The sequence below is a fragment of the Phycomyces blakesleeanus genome (assembly GCF_001638985.1).
Source record: "Phycomyces blakesleeanus NRRL 1555(-) unplaced genomic scaffold PHYBLscaffold_12, whole genome shotgun sequence".
Taxonomy (NCBI): Eukaryota; Fungi; Mucoromycota; class Mucoromycetes; order Mucorales; family Phycomycetaceae; genus Phycomyces; species Phycomyces blakesleeanus.
The window spans coordinates 368,305-386,691 of record NW_017265145.1 but is presented as its reverse complement, the minus strand read 5'-3'; the positions used below and the strand labels follow the sequence as shown (position 1 = coordinate 386,691).

General features: G+C 36.6%; 6 protein-coding genes across 6 annotated transcripts; 4 read left to right on the top strand and 2 right to left on the bottom strand.

Moving 5' to 3' along the window:
• Nucleotides 1-991: 991 nt before the first annotated feature.
• Nucleotides 992-2,040, bottom strand: PHYBLDRAFT_65309 (hypothetical protein; the record flags this gene model as incomplete). The annotated part of the gene is made up of 3 exons (XM_018441434.1): nt 992-1,308; nt 1,380-1,760; nt 2,001-2,040. 3 exons carry the CDS (start codon nt 2,038-2,040, stop codon nt 992-994), a joined length of 738 nt encoding a protein of 245 aa, XP_018290810.1.
• Nucleotides 2,041-2,411: 371 nt separating this feature from the next.
• On the top strand, nt 2,412-10,709 carry PHYBLDRAFT_169029 (hypothetical protein; the record flags this gene model as incomplete). The annotated part of the gene is made up of 28 exons (XM_018435994.1): nt 2,412-2,757; nt 2,836-2,940; nt 2,987-3,132; nt 3,176-3,569; nt 3,630-3,998; nt 4,073-4,775; nt 4,835-4,952; nt 5,020-5,133; nt 5,211-6,104; nt 6,189-6,404; nt 6,467-6,529; nt 6,667-6,755; nt 6,817-6,934; nt 7,006-7,131; nt 7,208-7,384; nt 7,433-7,578; nt 7,634-7,775; nt 7,831-7,918; nt 7,977-8,113; nt 8,170-8,346; nt 8,409-8,616; nt 8,682-8,934; nt 9,051-9,215; nt 9,300-9,596; nt 9,696-9,978; nt 10,028-10,186; nt 10,410-10,603; nt 10,664-10,709. 28 exons carry the CDS (start codon nt 2,412-2,414, stop codon nt 10,707-10,709), a joined length of 6,273 nt encoding a protein of 2,090 aa, XP_018290809.1.
• Nucleotides 10,710-11,213: 504 nt separating this feature from the next.
• PHYBLDRAFT_90360 (hypothetical protein) lies at nt 11,214-12,343 on the top strand (the record flags this gene model as incomplete). Its single annotated transcript, XM_018443751.1, has 3 exons — nt 11,214-11,639; nt 11,828-12,157; nt 12,266-12,343. Coding segments are annotated over 3 exons (834 nt in total), but the record flags the coding sequence as incomplete, so codon positions are not given.
• A 254-nt stretch (nt 12,344-12,597) lies between these two features.
• On the top strand, nt 12,598-13,353 carry PHYBLDRAFT_181607 (hypothetical protein; the record flags this gene model as incomplete). The annotated part of the gene is made up of 1 exon (XM_018438499.1): nt 12,598-13,353. The coding sequence occupies one exon, from the start codon at nt 12,598-12,600 to the stop codon at nt 13,126-13,128; it is 531 nt and encodes a 176-aa protein (XP_018290807.1). The 3' UTR covers nt 13,129-13,353.
• A 14-nt stretch (nt 13,354-13,367) lies between these two features.
• On the bottom strand, nt 13,368-15,638 carry PHYBLDRAFT_169027 (hypothetical protein; the record flags this gene model as incomplete). The annotated part of the gene is made up of 7 exons (XM_018435993.1): nt 13,368-13,396; nt 13,636-13,679; nt 14,094-14,167; nt 14,746-14,833; nt 15,103-15,106; nt 15,181-15,257; nt 15,625-15,638. The coding sequence occupies 7 exons, from the start codon at nt 15,636-15,638 to the stop codon at nt 13,368-13,370; spliced, it is 330 nt and encodes a 109-aa protein (XP_018290806.1).
• Nucleotides 15,639-17,446: 1,808 nt separating this feature from the next.
• Nucleotides 17,447-18,216, top strand: PHYBLDRAFT_146086 (hypothetical protein; the record flags this gene model as incomplete). The annotated part of the gene is made up of 2 exons (XM_018431595.1): nt 17,447-17,755; nt 18,004-18,216. 2 exons carry the CDS (start codon nt 17,447-17,449, stop codon nt 18,214-18,216), a joined length of 522 nt encoding a protein of 173 aa, XP_018290805.1.
• Between the last annotated feature and the right edge of the window lie 171 nt (nt 18,217-18,387).

Below are 18,387 nucleotides of genomic sequence, written 5' to 3'. Positions count from 1 at the left end.
ATATATATATTGAGGGTAATTATGTAAAGCAAACAAAAGACATGCTTCATTCTTCTTTTATAAAGAGCACTTAAAAAGTATAAGATAAAGAAGACTATTGTTAAACAAAAGTAAATTTCGGAATAGTAATTCACCCTTGAATTTACGACCGAGGGTCTTATCTCATATCATACATATTTTATATAGTTATTGGAGTATATTTATTATATTTAAGAATAGATATTACATTAAGAGCTTTAAGCCTATGTATTTTTACTTCTAATAAATAATACAGAAAATAGCGTGTTGTTTCTACTTTTTACTTGAATGATTGTTTTCTTATACAAAGAACTAAAATATTAGCCATAAAGGAATGATAAAGATAGGTACATTTTGTACGTGTCTTGAAAATACTGATAAAAAGGCTACATTCTTTTTACTGTAATAGAGTATTCGGTGCTCTTTTTACGTCAAATACATAGCTACATATCTAAGATTTTTTCTAGCGATGATTTTACGCCTAAACAAAGCAAGTTATCATATGTAACTGAAATATTATAGAAGCCTGCCTATAGTTTTCAAAATCGTACTTAGATTAGGTATTTAACAAACATCATTTTACTTTCCGTTTTATTAATATTGTTTGGTACATAGTAAATAGAGAAAAAGAGATCTTGCTCACCAAAGAGAAATAATAAGCTTATATTACATATACTAAGTTCTTATCTAAAGTATTAATGACGCTTTGAAATAGTCATTTTTATTCAAGCACATATTACTAAATTATTACTATGTCAAACTATTTGCTCTTCAATTCCCATGAAAGGCTTATAGTACCTATTTATATGTATGTGTGTATGCGTATAAATACCATGTTAAATTCCTTTCCAAAGAAACCGATATTGAACAGAGAAAAATTCATGGACGTTATATTATTGCATTATTTTTTATTATAAATTCTCGGAGTACGTTAATAAGCATTTGCATCCATTACATATTCATACCGCGCCTTCTAAAGTCCAATAAAGCATATTGTAGATGCCATTAGAAGAGCACTACATAGACCCATGACTCTCAAAGTACTGGATCCACTATTTTCAAAGATGCCACTGCGGGCCTGAGAGCTGACAGTAAAGGCTCCGAATGTTCCTTGACCTGGATAAATTGTCCCACATGCCAACTCTTGTTTATCCTCACCAGTAGAGTATGCTACCAGAATACCTTTACCGACGACATTACGTGGGTGTCTGTTATTGAGAGTAATAGCATTTGTTTTTGCAGACTGAATTACAAGATTCGTTTGCTCAGTGTATTTACTAATATTAAGACCTTTCGTCTTTTTTTTAGCATGTCATACTAATAGTTTGTTATGGTAATATGCAATGTGATCTTATATATACCTGATCTTGTTAGGATAGCTCCACATTCGCCAAGCATACCTAGGCCAGATATACAAGCATTGGTCGGAACATCATTAGCACACCTGGTGTCGAGAAAATGACACTCGTTTCCTCCATTTAAATATCCAGGGACTCCAATAGCCCAGGAGATACAGGAGGCATCCGAATTTAGGGCATTGAAGTGGATGTCGTACTCAAGATGATCTTCGTACTGCTTTAGCATAAAAACAACGGACGCATTTCCTCGGAGTGGTATTTCAGCTATAGCTTTAAGCATATTATCTTCATCAGGGACTAATTGTTCTTGTCGTATGTTAACCATAGCGGGAACAGTCTCGAGCGAGAGGAATAAACATAAAAAGGGGAGGATGGCAAACATAGCTACAGACTGCAGTAAATAATGAAAACAAGAAAGGTTTCGAGTAGGATACTTCTATTTAATAGATTTCTATCGGATCTTCATCCAAGTTGCATTGTATTATCATTTTTTATTTACCAAGAAAGATATAATAGAGTAAACGAAAATTAACCAAACAGTACACTATATTCTGTACTTGGAGACAAATAACAATAACAACAACATAACTGACAAAGACATTCCGGGATTTTGTTTATTGTTACTTGTATAGATGAATCGATTACGGATGACCAAATAAGTCATGATGTATATTGCAATTTACTTTATTAGGAACTTTATGATGCTTAGCCTTCCTTCAGAATTTTGAATGTCTGGTGCCAAACCAACAAAACCTGAGCAACTTGCTTTGATCAAGACGACGTCACAAGAGAGGACACAGAAGATGTGCAGATAGCAATATCTGAAAGTAGATCCATCCCTTTCAGAGTAGTCTATCCAAAAGGCCACACAAATTATCAGAGTAGACTCAAGCGTGCCTGGACTCAAGGAAACGAGTTCTTTTTTAGATAAATATTTTAAAGGACGTTGACTTGATTTTTATTCTCTCCCACCCCCCCCCCCCCCTTTTCCCTGATTTCCGCCAACCCCATTTTAACACCTTTTTGGTGTCCGTCATGCGGAAGGCGAGCTCCGTAATGAAGAAGACCTTTAACCCCGGAACACCTGTGGCCATACCATCGACATCCACAGCCTCTAGTATCGCAGAAGCATCACATGAAAACAACGAAGAAAATAGCAAGCAAGCGCACACGCTGATGCCTAAGAAGATTAATAAACCAGACGGAATTCGCGTGATTCCAACCGCAGCATCCAACCCAGACAATGTTTCGTTCGATCTGCCCATCCTCCCGTCCTCATCAACATTCACAATTTCCGGAAAAGAAGATAAGCCAGAAAAACTTAAGAAGAAACTAAAAAACTTCCTGGATGAACGACAAAAAACCAAATCAAGAGCACAGAGTCTATGGAGTTACATTGGCATGTGCTAAAAACAAGGTGCTTTTGAGTTGACATGCTTATATAATGGACTTATTGTAGATGCTACCAATTCATTTGACCAGGCTCGCTTCTTCCAAGAAAATGCTGAGCAAGTTTTTGCGGTTTTTTACGAAACATGCGTCCACCAGATCGAAAAGATCAAGCGTAAGTATTGCTGTATATTGAATACCTAGCGTGTACTTATATAAAGAGTCAATAGAGAAAAGTGAACGGCCTCAGTCATGGAACTCGAAAGAGCTTGTAAATCTTCAGAAATCGCTTTTACTTCTTCGCAAAATTTTCTTATTTGTTCCAGAATTGATGCGAAATGGATGGCAACGCAAGAATATTGGTAAAGTAATATGTTATTTTGATCCACAGATCAACGGTACTTATACAGATATATTATATTCTGGTTGTAGCCAAAATACTAGCGCATGTGCTAGATCATGGAAACCACATAAGATTACGTGCACAGGGATTCCATCTTTTGTTGCTTTGGCTCAATGACCAGGTAGTCGAGTACCCTGAATGCATGGAACTATTCTCCAACGCCATCTCGCTTGATCTGTTTATTCTTGATGATATATACGCCTTCCCATCCACAACCACACAAAATACAGATGCAGTCAATGTGACAGATGATAAAGAAACTATTAACAAACTCCAGAGCAGCGTGCAGTTTGTCAAAAAACTGAGCGAGCGACACACAGAGAAACCTCAAGGATATGGGCTATTGAGAGACGATAGAATCAAGAGGAGTAAACTTACTTTCAACCAGACATTCATACTAGGTGAGCATATCTGTTGGGAAATAAGTTTCGACCTTGTATACTCATAAAATATGGCTGTAGGTGATGAGCATGCTCCTCTGTTTCCCAGTCATTCCCAACCAACATTCAGCGACTCGGTTGTCTTAATTCATATTTTTATTTCAAATCTTGTCAGACTTGCTTATGTTGCAGCTGGATCTCCACCTCCGCCTGATGATTATGAATACCCGCCTGGAGACTATGTAGAAACAGATGATGGTATTGCGACCGGTATTGGAATTGATGCTGCAACAGCCAGTGCAAAATTCTTGTTCCGTATATTTAGGACATATTATCTCACAAAATTTGTTCCTGCTGTTGCAAAATCTCTTCACACGGAGAGTAATAAATCCAAAAAGCCAACAACAACAACAGATGATCATAAGAAGGTAGAAACTCAAGAAAAGCAAGGTAATTAAAACAAATAATAGCAATACTAGTAACAAACAATCACAGCTCATGCGCGCGTGTGTGTGTGTATCCAGCTCTTGTCGGGTTTCCTTTATGTCCTCCAAGTATATTACGTACTCTGTTGAGATTTCTAATCGGGTACTGTCTCGATAATAACAGCAACTCCCATGCCCATTGGGCTCATCTTCCCTCCGCACCTACATCATCACCAGCAACTCCTATCTTAAAGTCTATTGTATTGTCTTCTCATGAAACTCGCGAGATGCTACACGAAATTCTCAAACAATGCATGGTTCTACCATGTACTAACCCACAATATCGTGATATCACACGTGGAGCGATCCATATTCTTGGTGTGTGGGTTCTGGGAAATGAGGATGAACGCCCTTCTTTCTTGCGAAAAACAGGAGGTGCCTCTGTAGGCACTGTAGGTCATAGTATGACACGGTCGAGCAGCATTGCTTCAGTTGCCACCTCAAAGAATTCTATAGTTGAGCCAAAAGTCTTATCAACATCCCCAACCTCCTCAGTATGGCGAACATCCGACAAACCTGAATCCGATGATGGTGATGCCAACATTTTTTTGAGGCGCTATTTTTTGATGATAAAATTATTGTTTGAGAACAAAAGCGGGAGTCGAGACAGAGATGTATTGGTAGCTCAGGTACAGCAAGTGACTGATTGGGAAGGCCTGACTGCCCTTTATAAAGATGCGATAAACCTTTATCGTGCTGTAACCGTTTCACGCGGAGGTATTGAGATGGAGGATGAGACTTGGTAAGATATTTAGTATACATTTCCAAAAAAGAAGTGCTGGGTTTAATGCAGATATACAGGGAACTTCTTTTACGGTGTCTTTTAGACATTCAGAATTGGTTTATGAGCCCACCTGAAAAATATAGCAGAATCCCTGTTCAACCTTTGGCAGAAGAGATGGCAGATTTTGTTTGTGAGGTAAATCGAATATGATAATCATAAAAGAAAGCATAGCATACGACATGTGGTTGTTAATATTACCTAGACCCTCTTGCACGCTTTTGTTCGAGCGCGCTTAATTCACGCGTCTCTGTGGATAGAATTGAAAGAACACTTGCTGAGCTCTATCAAATGGTCACAAACACTCTCTCAATGGGTCGTAAGTCATTATATATATATATATATATAATAGCGTGCAAATAAACTGATAATTTATTTATTTATTTTTTTAATTAGAAAATTATGAATAAAGTTACTCGTCTGCTTGCTTTTCGTCTGTACAAGGTCGAGTACGAACCTTCTTTAGAAACCCATCGACAACCTTTGTTAGAGAGCCATGCTGTACAGAATAGGTACTCAATGCAATTTAATGCAAATGCTGCGCCTGGGAACCGAGGTCGTACCAAGGCTCGTACCCGTCATTTAAGTATCCAGGGAGACCGACCACGTACGTCGGCTTCAAATCGTGTGGCCGGTAGACCTCTTTCTGCCGGTGGAAGCGATGGTCAATTGATAGATTCTGTAAATGATAAGACACAATCTGGTATTGATACACCCTATGAAACTGCATCTGAAGCTACTACACCTGTTACTTTGCGCAGCAAGATTAGTATGCCTGCGATAGAACCTCAAACAGCCGATAGGAGGTCTGCTAATCTTTCCACAGATATACCACACATTGAAGAACCAGTATTGGATGAACCTATTGGGCCTAGCACCAGTACTGGAAAGCAGAGCGGAGTAAAATTTGGAATAAAAAACATCCTTCCAACTGCTTCGTTCTCGACTGCCAATAACTCAGGTAGCGGTGGAAATAGTGGAGGAAACGGGCCATCCGGGAATTCGGTAGGGTCAAGCCTAAAGAAACGGTCCAGTGGCCGTCGAACCATGAGCATTCACCAGCTCGATTCTCTGTGGCAGGATTCCGGTAATAAATTGATGAATCTTGTGCATCATTCTGCCCACCACGACAAACATCTAGAAACACCAGGACAAGCAAAGTCGGCTACATACAACGGGGTCAAAGAAGAAGAAGAAGTCAAGAAGTCGAAACCAGAATGGGATAATAAAAGCTCAGGTAGTTCAGTGGAGCGCACCAATCCCGAGGATGGACTTTTGCCGTCTGGAAAAGTAAGTAACGGACGAAGAAAGTGTATTTAAAAGATATATATATATATTTGGTTTGTATTATACTTATTGACTGTGACGAATTAGTCTGTTCGCACATTGGCTTCTACAATAATCTCTCCAAAGGAACCAGTCAAGATAGTTTCAAGTTTTGAAACGGTCAATGAAAAACTGCCAGCTAGCCTGGGTGTTTTTAGAAGCAACGAGTTTCTTACTCTTAATGGTTTGACCTTGGATGGGCAGGGTGTGTTAGTCTTGTGGAAGAACATGCTTTGTGCTGTGGGGAATGTGAACTTAATTCAGGTATTTTCTTATATATATATATATACAAAAAAATATTTATTTAAAAAAATTATATTGATTAGGGTCCTCAAAACTATGCTGTTGCAATGCGATGTGTTGTTGATACTTGGGATATGCTAAATTGGGTGAGCCTAAATAGAATTGTCTATATATATACAAGTAGAAGAAACAATGATAACAACAGCTATAACGATGACGATAAGAATAACAATGACAGTAGCAGTATCGCTAATAATAACACATGTGGTTGTTCGTATAAAAGATTCGGTCTAAACAGCCGTATCGAAATGTACCTATTCCTGCTCTTTATGAAATGACACCTTGGTTATTACAAGCTACTGAGCTTTCAAGGTAAGATAAATGTAGATTGTGTAAGTGTAAGCTTTAATATATATGTATATATACTATTTAGCGAATATGATGCTGGAAAGGCAGATGCATACGGATGCTTGTGTCGACTGGTGTCTAGAAGACCAGAAGAGCCAGTACCAAACACCTATTACGCCCATTTCTACAAAGCTATTCTAAGGGTAAAGTTAATATAGTATTGTTTTAGTCCATCGAATACTAAGCAATACCTACATATATAACATTAATATAGGGTTTGGGATCAAACGACAGTGTGATCATACAAGCTATTCTGAAGAATTCAGAGCGTATATTCTCGTTCTGTCTACCAAGTATCCACATCTTAATCCCACCTTTTCTTGATGCAATCGAAAAACAGGTATAAACTATTTACCATGAAATTTGGATTCGATTGGCAAAGTTTGAGCAAACCAAAACAATATATTATATATTAGCTGGTAGACGAAAATGGCTCAAAGGAAGCCTCTATTGCATTGCGAAAGAGCTGTGTCACTCTCCTTGGATCTTTGGTATCAATTACCAATCATCTCAGGGATACGACAATCAACATAGAGGAGTATGATATGGGATGGATTCAAGGCTACAATGGGAAAGAGTTTTCTTTTGCTAAAGTAAGTAAACCCAACTACAAGATTTATACCAATACCTTTTTTTCTTAGTGCAAACGCTGGCTCAAAGAACTTTTGTTGCGTTTAATAAATAATGGCACGACTACTGTACATACAAAAGAAGACGAAGAAGTACATTGTATGCTCATGGGAGCGCTTAGCTCTATTATTTTGGATGAACTTCTTGCGTCTACAACGTAAGCTCCATATATTATAAACTATAACAAGCTAACTATGGGTGATTATTACTAGTCCACAACCAGAATATGTACATGAATGCATTGTAGCAATTGTTGATCATCTTTATTGGAGCAGTATTCCTGTGCTTAACACAGCAGTCGACTGCCTCAATATGCTGGCTCACATATATCGTGAGGATTTGGATTTCCAAAAAGTAGGTCTCAATTCGATGAACTGAGAACAATAACTTATCTGATTATTTCTTTTAGAAAATCCTTCAAGAAGTATTGACAAGAGTTATTGATGCACTCAATGTACATCTCAAATCGTACGAGGCTAACAAACAGAATAGAAGAGGTATATTATAAAAGTTACCTGTCTCGTTATTTATATCATTGTTTTCTCTCTTCACTAGGTTTTATTATCTCTAAGCTATTCAGCTGTCTTTTGGAATGGGTGATGATGGCAGATCCTGCTAATCTTTCAAACCCTGAATCTGAGCTTTGTTCATTAGTGTTTGATGTGATCGCATATGCTATTCATATCACTTCAGTACGTATTATCTCTTATACGTATAATTGTATACTAAAATATATGGATCTTATTAGGATGGATCGGAAAAAATGCTTCCTCGCCCTCCGGTGGTACGCCCAAATAATCACAAGAAAAAAGAGCTGCCATTTAAATTCAAACTCTCGAATGACCGAGGTCCAAATGATCTCCATGAACAGCCCAATTTTGCTTCTTGGGGAGATATACCTGAAAGTGACCATGGTTATGTCAAGGTACTAAAGAAGATATATATATATATATTGATATAATTGAAATTAATCTAATGTTTGTTTAGGAATCTGCTGAAGCTGTTTTATTGCATTTGTTACATCATTTTAATAACTTTGCCCCACCATATGGTCCAGCTACATTACATAGCACTATAGTTGGTCCAGGGATGGTTCTGGATGAAAAACAAGAAAACTACCACCAGTACCAATACTTTTCATTTAACGATACTACCATTATTGCTTTTGTTGAACTGCCTGCTACTGAACTCAGAAGTATGTTATACTGTTCAACCTTTTCTTTTTTTGTATTTTTTACTAAACAATATAATTCTTATTAGGTTCGCAAGCTAGAATTATTATACGTGATCTTACAGGCAGATACGTGTGGGATTCACAGCTAGAGCCATCCAGAGATCTGACTCCTGTGAACCCTAAAGCCACACCGTCGTATAATGATCCAATATCAGACATTTTAGGAGACGACCAAGGATACAAGATGCGCTCTAATATATCTATCCAAAAAGAATCAAAACCAGTGTTAGCTCCATCTAGTTCAGAAACAACCGATGGTCTTAGCCGTCTCCTTCTACAGTAAGTTAATCAGATTGTTATTTGGCTTATATACCAATCTTCTTTCATCCTTGTTATATATATATATATGTATATGTATATGTATATATATTATTTGTTAACCCCCTCGATAATAGAATCGGAGAAGACAATCCAGATTGTGTGTGGGATCCGGCCGTTCCTCTGGATCACCCTTCTCCAGCTTCCCAGTTCCAGACAAACATGGTAGGAAGTCTTGGACAGAAATTGGACGAGTACCTAAGGAATGAGTCTGATAACAATGAACAGGAAGAATCAGACATGTGAGCTTTACTTTTTGTGTTTTTTTAATGCGATAGTCATGTGTAATATGTCTGAATTAATCATGGAATTTTTTGATGATATAGACAATTATGGTATTCAAAGATGAACGTCCTTAGGCAAAAGGAGGCAACTGAAGGCATTAATGATCGTGCTGAGTCTATGCATGCTCATCTTATGGCCAATTTCTCGATGAGAAAGGACTTTTTACCAGCATTTCCGCATGAGTCTGAAAAACCTCATGTACCTTTTCAACAGAGTCGGCTTTTGATGAGCCATTTTGGGTTTATCAATTACGATCATCTCAAAGATGGGTCGTTCCGTCTGTTAAACAAAACACCTGGTCTTTACCGAGATTTAAGGGGCCTTGATCGAAAGCATGGGTTAGTAGATATTGATAAGAAGTACCTGGACTCTTAAATGCTTGCATTGATAAACATACTCACGATACCTGTATTTTTTTTTGTTCTGTGGGCATTTAGACGAGAGACAATGAAGATTGCTGTTGTATATGTCGGGCAAAATCAAGAAGATGAGCAGAGTATATTGTGTAACAGCCAAGGAAGTCCAATGTATAGTTCTTTTGTGAAGAGTCTAGGATGGGAAGTAGATATTGCGACACACACGGGGTATTTGGGTGGTCTCGAGAAGAATTTGACGAATGGTACACGAACAAATTATTATTGCTCGTCTACATTGGAAATGATCTTTCATGACGTGACAAAGATGCCAACAGATCCAAACGACCCAAAGCAGCTCAAGAAGGTAAGCATATACTTATATAATTACATGATGACTTATGCCGATCTTTAAGAAACGACATATTGGAAACGACCATGTTCATATTGTATGGAACGAGCACAATCGAGACTATCGTATTGGTACTATTGGCGGTGATTTTGGTAATGCTCAAATTGTGGTGACTCCAATGGCCAATTCCTTGTTTGCAATTCATGTCCACCGTGATCCAAAGGTAATATTAAATTAAATACATGGTACAATTCTATATAATGCATTACACTACACTACACTACACTACACTACACTACACTACACTACACTACACTACACTACACTATAGTACAGTGCGGTGCAGTACAGTACAGTATATTACATTACATTATAGTATAGTATACTACAGTAGTATTTTGGCCTTATTTTATAAGCTTTGATGATTCACCTTTTTCTGTTTTTAGATTCCTTACTTTGGCCCGCTTTTTGACCGAATGGTCGTATCTCGGGCTACACTTGGACCTCTGGTTAGGGCAACAGCAGCAAATGCATTCCGAGCTTCTGTCCACACTAATTTGTACTCTTTCTACAAATGTGTGTACTCTCACCGTGCAAATGATGTTCAGACAATTGCCAACCGACACAAAGTTGCTGCATGGTAAAGTGAATTATACTGTGAGTCCAAAGAACGAAATCTCATTATATTGAAATATTACAGGAGTTATGAGCAGTTTATGGAAACCATTTTTATGCCTGACGAATAGAGAAGTGTCTTGTGGATTCGCCTAATTTAATGACAGTAATAACCTACACACACACACACACACAAAACCCTATCAAATACAACCCACGGAGATACATACACAATTACAGTGGGGTTTGTTTGTCTACCTCTATCTCTCACCACAACATACTTTTAATTTGATTTTTATTTTATTTTATTATTTTTTATTATTTTTTATTATTATTTATTACTATTACTTTAAAAATATACAAGACTATTATATATGTGTATATAAATACAGCATATAATTAATATACTGTGTCTGACGTGTTGAGACAACGCCTATTTCTAATTGAACCCTCCCCTATTCTTTCCCACTTATCAAAAATAATAAGCTTCAATGATAATATCGACCTGGCCTACTACACTGATTTTAATTAGCTATGTTTGTTATGCCTTGGGATACAGACCCCTAGGGGTTCATTCTCTCAACAAACTGAGAGCACTCTCTGTACCAGATCGCCTCAACATCACCGGTTCATTGCTTTCACCTTTGCTCGTCCCGCGCGTTTCAGGAACGCCTGGGAACACTAGAGTGCGCGAATTTATTGTGAATCACTTTCAACAGCTTGGTTGGCATGTCGAACTGGATTCTTTTGTAGATTACACACCTATGGGTCCTACAAAGTTTACAAATATTATTGTAACCAAAAACCCAAATTCTGATCATCATCTTGTGATGGGGGCTCATTTTGATTCAAAATACTATCCTGACTTTGAGTTTATTGGCGCTACAGACTCTGCTGTGCCTTGTGCAATTCTAATGGATGTAGCAACTACAATGAACGATTTGTTGGATCAGCAACCGCCAAAACAAAAATCACTTCAATTGATCTTTTTTGACGGCGAAGAGGCTGTCAGAGAATGGAGCAGCACGGACTCTATTTATGGTGCACGGCAAGTTATTGTTGTCGCTTAATGTCCTAATTATCCTCCTTATCCCCCTCCTTCAGTGTTTCGTTTTTATTATTTTTATTTTTATTATTATTTTAAAATATATATATATAAAGTGGTTGGTTGGCTCTGAGTCTCATCCTAAATATACATAGACATCTTGCAGACACGTGGGAAAACACCGTTTTTGACTCTAGCCAGCAGATCCGAAGGGGTAATCGATTGGACCAAATAGAGCTCTTGGTCTTACTTGATCTTTTGGGGACTCCCAATCCTAGCATCAACAATTATTACAGGGACACCAATCGGTTGTTCTACCGTCTCCTGAGTCTCGAGAAGCGTCTCTTGGCCAATTCACTTTTGGCTACGGTGGCCGAAGATGGAACAGAACTTAGGCCGGTATTTAACCCGAAATCGTCTATGACCTTCCGAGGCGAAATGATCGGCGACGACCATACTCCGTTTCTTCAAAGAGGTGTAGAAGTACTCCATATCATTCCGTTTCCGTTTCCTTCTGTTTGGCATAATCCCGGGGTAAGAACACTGATCGGTCTTTCTTATTTAATACTGCAAGCAAGCTCCTTTGAAATAAGATAAGATGGCTTATCGGATTGACTCCATTGTTTCCTTGTATTCTTTTAGGACATGTCAGAGTGTATCGATCCCAACGTCGTACTTAACTTTGCGGTTATATTTCGTGCGTTTGTTGCTGAATATTTAGAGATTGACCCCTTAGTGCACACCGAGTTATAAAGAATGTGTCCCTTTGATTGATGCCTTTTTGGCAAAAGACCACTGAGACTTGAGATCATTTTCTACACATGGTGGTTCTCTTGATTTGGATGCATGACCGTGACACCAAGGCAATACTCCCCTTGACATTTGAAGCTCAAATCTTTCTTCTTTCTTTTCAATCATCCTTTCAGACCTTCCCCTTCACTTTTTTTTTTGTTTCTCTTCTCCAATTTTTCACAATGGCTTCCACCGATGAAATCCTCTTTGTCGTGATGATTGTTATCCTCTTCTTCATCGCTCTCCTTGCCCTCGTCTACCTTATTCACAGGATGACAGGTCCTCGCCAGCAGGAGCAGGTCCAGTTTGTTACGGCATCTCAACTAGAGGCTATGCGACCCTCAACCCTCAAACAAGTGCACACGGGTAGTAACCGACAGCCCAGCTGGGGTCTGAAGGATGGCCAGGCACGCACGGCTGGCCAACTGCCTCCACTTTCAGATTGGAAGATAGACGGATTCCAGCAAAAGGTTCGGCCATTGTCTGTCATGGCAGAGACGATTGTCCGTCCAAGCTCTGTACGCCAGCCATCGTTCAAGCCCATGCAATCTATGATACGTAACCCCTTGGGTGTTCCTACAATTGTACTCAACGAAGACCCAAACCTGGCCAAATCAGCGTACGCACTCCCTCCACCTGCCTATGGGGATTATCGGGCGTCGCGACCAGTTAGATGTGATGAAACACCGTTCAAATTTACTGGCAAAAATTAATATTATGAGAGAATATTATCAAAGTAAAAAAAAAATCAAAATCAAAATCAAACAAAGCATAGATTTTCTTCCTTTCCTTCTCTCCCTTTCCCCCTCTATTACTCCTTTTCCCCTTATTCATATATTCATTCATAATATTCATTCTATTTCCTTGTACAATATCTCGTCCAAAAACCATAGAAATATATCAAGAAACAATAAACTGAATGGTATCTTTTATTATCTACACAATCGATCATCTATACAATGCTCAAAAGCTGACAAGAATCTTAATATTATTATTATAATAATAATTTATATTTAAAACTTTTGAGTATTTTCCGGACCGGAATATGTTGGTCCGTTCCAGGTCCGGAAATCTCAATACATTAACATACTTTTATAACCCTTTTTATTTGTTCTATCCGTACAAACAAGGTGGCTCTACAGCTCTGCACTGCTCGGCATCATACTGTGCATTAACGCACTGTACATTAACATACCTCTAACATTTCTTTTGCCACTCACTTTTAAGCTTACAAATATTTCTCAACATCCTTCCAGGAGGTAGACTTTAAATGTATATATATATACATATTATGTTATTCATTAGCCCTACTTTTGTACGTTCTCCTTTTTGATTTATTTATTTTTTGAGCTACAAGCTCTATAGAGATACCATACCAGATCTAAAGAATGGCTTGTTTTAATAAAGCTTTCTGTTAAGACCTGTCTTTTGTTTTTTTTTGGTCTTTTCGTTTGTGATTATATATATATATATATATTATGTATATAACAAGAGGCCAGTTTATCACCTAAGTAATCTTTTTTTTATTCTTCTCTTCTCTGCACAATGATCGGAATTCACAGCGTGTCAAGTCAGGGAGGGTTTTATCTTAATTCATTTATCATTTTCATATGTGTTTAATTGTCTAATCACAAAGAAGTTTTTGAACCAAGGTTATATATCAATTAAGACATTTTACCTGTTGAGGAATGATATTTCTTTATATTGAATATCAACCTTTTCTTTCGTTCTTTCTTTTATGATTAGGTGTCTCTATATCCAAACTCATTATTGTGCTTGTTATTACTGGAATTAAGGAGAACAAATTCAAACTGCAAGCATATGATAATTTGCGTAATTAACAGATGGGCTGTACAGTTATCATTGTCCTGCTCTGATACACGAACTATCTCCCTGCAGTCTCTAGAGAACTAGGAGTGTTGCTCTAATGGCTTTGATCGATTCTCAGAATCAGTATCCAAAAGAAGCTTGGCAGGGGAATTTTTTTTTTGCAGAATAATATTCAATAGTAATAATAATAGTAACTATGTTTGATAATTGGAACTATAATCATCACAGTGATAACAAAATTGCTTTTAAGCTTGAAAAACCCCAAGGCTTTCTATTTGACAATATTGCTTGAGAATATGATCTGTGTGAAAAAAAATTGACTTTCCTGTAATATAAAAGAAAGAACGATAGAGAGGGATGAAAAGAAATGTAAAATAAGAATATGACAGCATTGTACCTTTCTTATTTCAACCTTCATTTACACAACAAGGTAGGAGTGTATAATGATCTATACAACACATATTAATGTTAATATGACGGTATTTATACCTCTTTTAAACTAGGATGCTTAGGTAGCAAAGTCTTTCTGCATCACTTAATTCTGACATTCTCAATGTAGCCCTGATGAAATATAATATTAAGGTATCTCTATGAGTGAGATACTATATACACACACACACACATATATATATATATATATGTTGGATAATATCAAGCTAAATTGGATAAAGATGGTTTCTTTTTATCATGTCAATGTTTTCATGTATGTGACTTTTATAGGTAGAGTCAAGGTAATTAGGAAAACAATCTTTATCTAGAATCTCGGAAAAACTATTGTATCATTACGTCGAGATTTCAAGCAGCTCTGATGGGTTTCTTTTTATTTATCCCTCTGTATATTATGCTAGAGTACTTACCTTTCTAGAATTTTTAAGAACGTTAGTATAATACAGATGTATAAAGGTATAGTTTATTTTAGATGCTTAATGTCTTACTGGCTATAATACATTCTACGTGTAATATAGACTTTGTACCTGTCTCTGAAGAATAAGGAAATTTATATGGATATGTCCTATAGTTTAAAAGCTTAGATTATAATTATAATAGTAATAACAATGTACAATATTTAGAACACTCAATTAAAGATCATGAATGCATTAATATTCAAGATTAATTATCTGGCATTTTATGGAATTAAATACTAGAACTAGTACTTGATAAAGACCCGTTCATTATAGAGGTATACTTGATGATTTCTAGTTTTTATAAGATAGTCTTCAAAATACATGTATATAATCTTGGTGCATTTAGACTCATAATGATATTACTGAGTGATTAATAAAGTGTTATAGTTTGGTAGGGTCATTCCTGCGATATCTTAATACGCGTTCAACTTAGAATCCAAGGGGTAATAAATAATTATAGTTATCTTTATTTACTTTTGGCCATACATGCGTAAAATATATAGCAGAAATATATGATTAAAGAGCTATTCTTATTTTCAATTAATATTAATATTAATATTAATCTGTATATGTATATATACTGAAATTAATAGAACAGGTAATAATCTACTTTTTGTACTTATATTCATTTCTGTATATACAAGAATCAAGCTGTGATGCCAATAGAGTAGATGTATGTTTATGCTTCATGCTTCATGCTTCATGCTTTGATAAGAACCAACAGAATAGATCGCCATTACTACATTTTTTTTTGTATTGACAAATAGCTTGAATTGCATTAAAGTCTAAAATACTATCCTTTTATCTTAATATATATATATAATAGTAATAATTTCAAAAGCCACTCTATAAAAACGGAGAAAGTCTTTTAATGCTGATACAAAACCTACATATTTTTTTTTGCAAATGATCAGAATGACTAGTATAATCCTATGGTCTTTGAGAAAGAAAGAAAAAAGTAAGCTTGACTACTGATATACATAACCTGTCTCTTCTTCCAGTCGCCTCCTCTGTCTTGTCGCAATCGCTAACAGGTGGCACGGAGGTTGGACGGGATTCCACCCGAAGTCTGTACTTCCGGCATACTGTCAGAAGACTTGTATGCTTTGTAGATATGCGCGGAAGACAATATATTCCGATGTATTAGAGAGTACGATTGTCAGTGACATTTATTTTTATTTTATTTTTATTTTTTTAAAAGAAGGGCCAGAGGGATATCTCTCCTTTAGGCGCGGACAAGTAAGTTCCGAACCGACGTATAGATACATATATAGATATATAGATATATAGATATATTCATATATACATAAATAATGAATATTACTTGTATGAATATTACTATCTTTACTAGGAGGTGACTTAAATGAGTATTGATTTTGTTTTTTTTTTCACTTGGCCAAGTATCCATGGTATCAGCTATGCAGGTCCTTGTGGTTGCGGCTATCAAGCCTGACATGCATTTGGGACGCCACATTTGCTATGCAAGGATCAGGTGCATCTTATTGTGTATGTAGATATATACGCATATGTGTACGCTTAGGTATATTCACAAGCCGTTTGTTTCTTTTATTATTATAAGGAAAAACAGGATTACTGAATGTTTAAACATGACAAGGCATACCATAGCTTTTATGTAGTACACAGGTCTCAAGAGACAGCAGGACCAAGAAGTACAGACCCAGATATGGTATCCAAAAGATACATCTCCAAATACGCTTCTTTACTAGACAGCCAATAAAGTGATTACGTCAACGAGTGTGATCCTAGTCTAATATCAATATTGCTTTGGATATCAGAGTGAAAAAGAAGATTTACCAATAGAGAAGTTCGCATGAACTGTGTACCTCTACGATGCAGGAGAACAACCTCTTCCTGTGCTTCTCACGGGGTGGCATTATAAGGCAGTTTGAAATCTAAGACGGAGAGGCTGATGAAGATGGACTCTGTGGTCCATATATCCCCTTTGTAGAGAGCACCCCTTTAGTTTCAAGTACTCTTTTTTTATGCTCGTCTTCAAGCAACATACAATGCCTTGCTCTTTATATCGTATTCAACCCATTCATGCGACACTGGTCCCCTGCAAGAATGCCTTTTTACTTATGTTCTTCCCCTATCCTCCCTCCTTGCCTCCTGTTGTTGTTGTTTTGTTGTTGTTGTTGTTGTTTTTTGTTGTATGGATGCTTGTCTGACGTTCTTCTATATCTTTCTCCTGGTAAATAGTATAAATAACCCAAAGCTTTTTTATTATTATTATCCTCCTTTTTTTTCTTCTTCTTTTTCTTCACCTTACTTTCAGATGCCACTCAGTCGACCTTCAAAATCCAAGTGGAGTACCTTTTTCACTTGGTTCACACGAGACATTCAAAGCCGACGAGGATCTCAAAGCAGTACCTGCTCAGAGCTTTCTACACCTTCTACACCTCCACCTACATTTGGACGGTCCAAGAAACGCTTGTTCTCCAACGAAAAGAATTTGGATATTGAACCTGTATACTCCCATGTTTTTCTCCGTCGTCTGTCCAAACGAACTCCTAATCCGATTCCAGACACACCTCCACCCGAGACAGGACATCTTGATGACTTGTTTGCACTAGCCTTGGATGAGGTATATAACACTTGTAAAATTCAAAATAATAATAATAATAATAATAATAATAATAAATAAATAAATAAATAAATTAAATTAAATTAAATTAAATTAAAAGCTGATTGTTGTCGTCCATGTCCTTTTATTTTATTTTATTTTATTTTATTTTATTTTATTTTATTTTATTTTATTTTATTTTATTTTATTTTATTTTATTTTATTTTATTTTATTTATTTATTTATTTATGTATTTATTTATTTATTAGATTAACTATGCAGAGGATTCACGAGGATCCCCGTATTACTCTGGCGATCGTATCACTGCACGAGAGGCTATTGAAGGCTATACCCATGCTTACACAGATCTACTCAAACACACCGCAGATCTTACAATACGTTGTCTTTTAGAATCCAAAACACGGCCAAGGATTGCCCAGCTTCAAGAAAAATACGACGCGCTACCCGAAGACACTCATTAATTCTCATTGTTATTTCTTTTTACGATCACGTCGTTGTATATATGCATCTATTTATTTGTTTGCTTTCGTCTATATATATTTATATATAATATACTTCTTTATCTATATAATATACTTTCAAAATGAAAAACAAAAAAAAAAACAAAAATTCGTCATTTTGACCAGTTCATG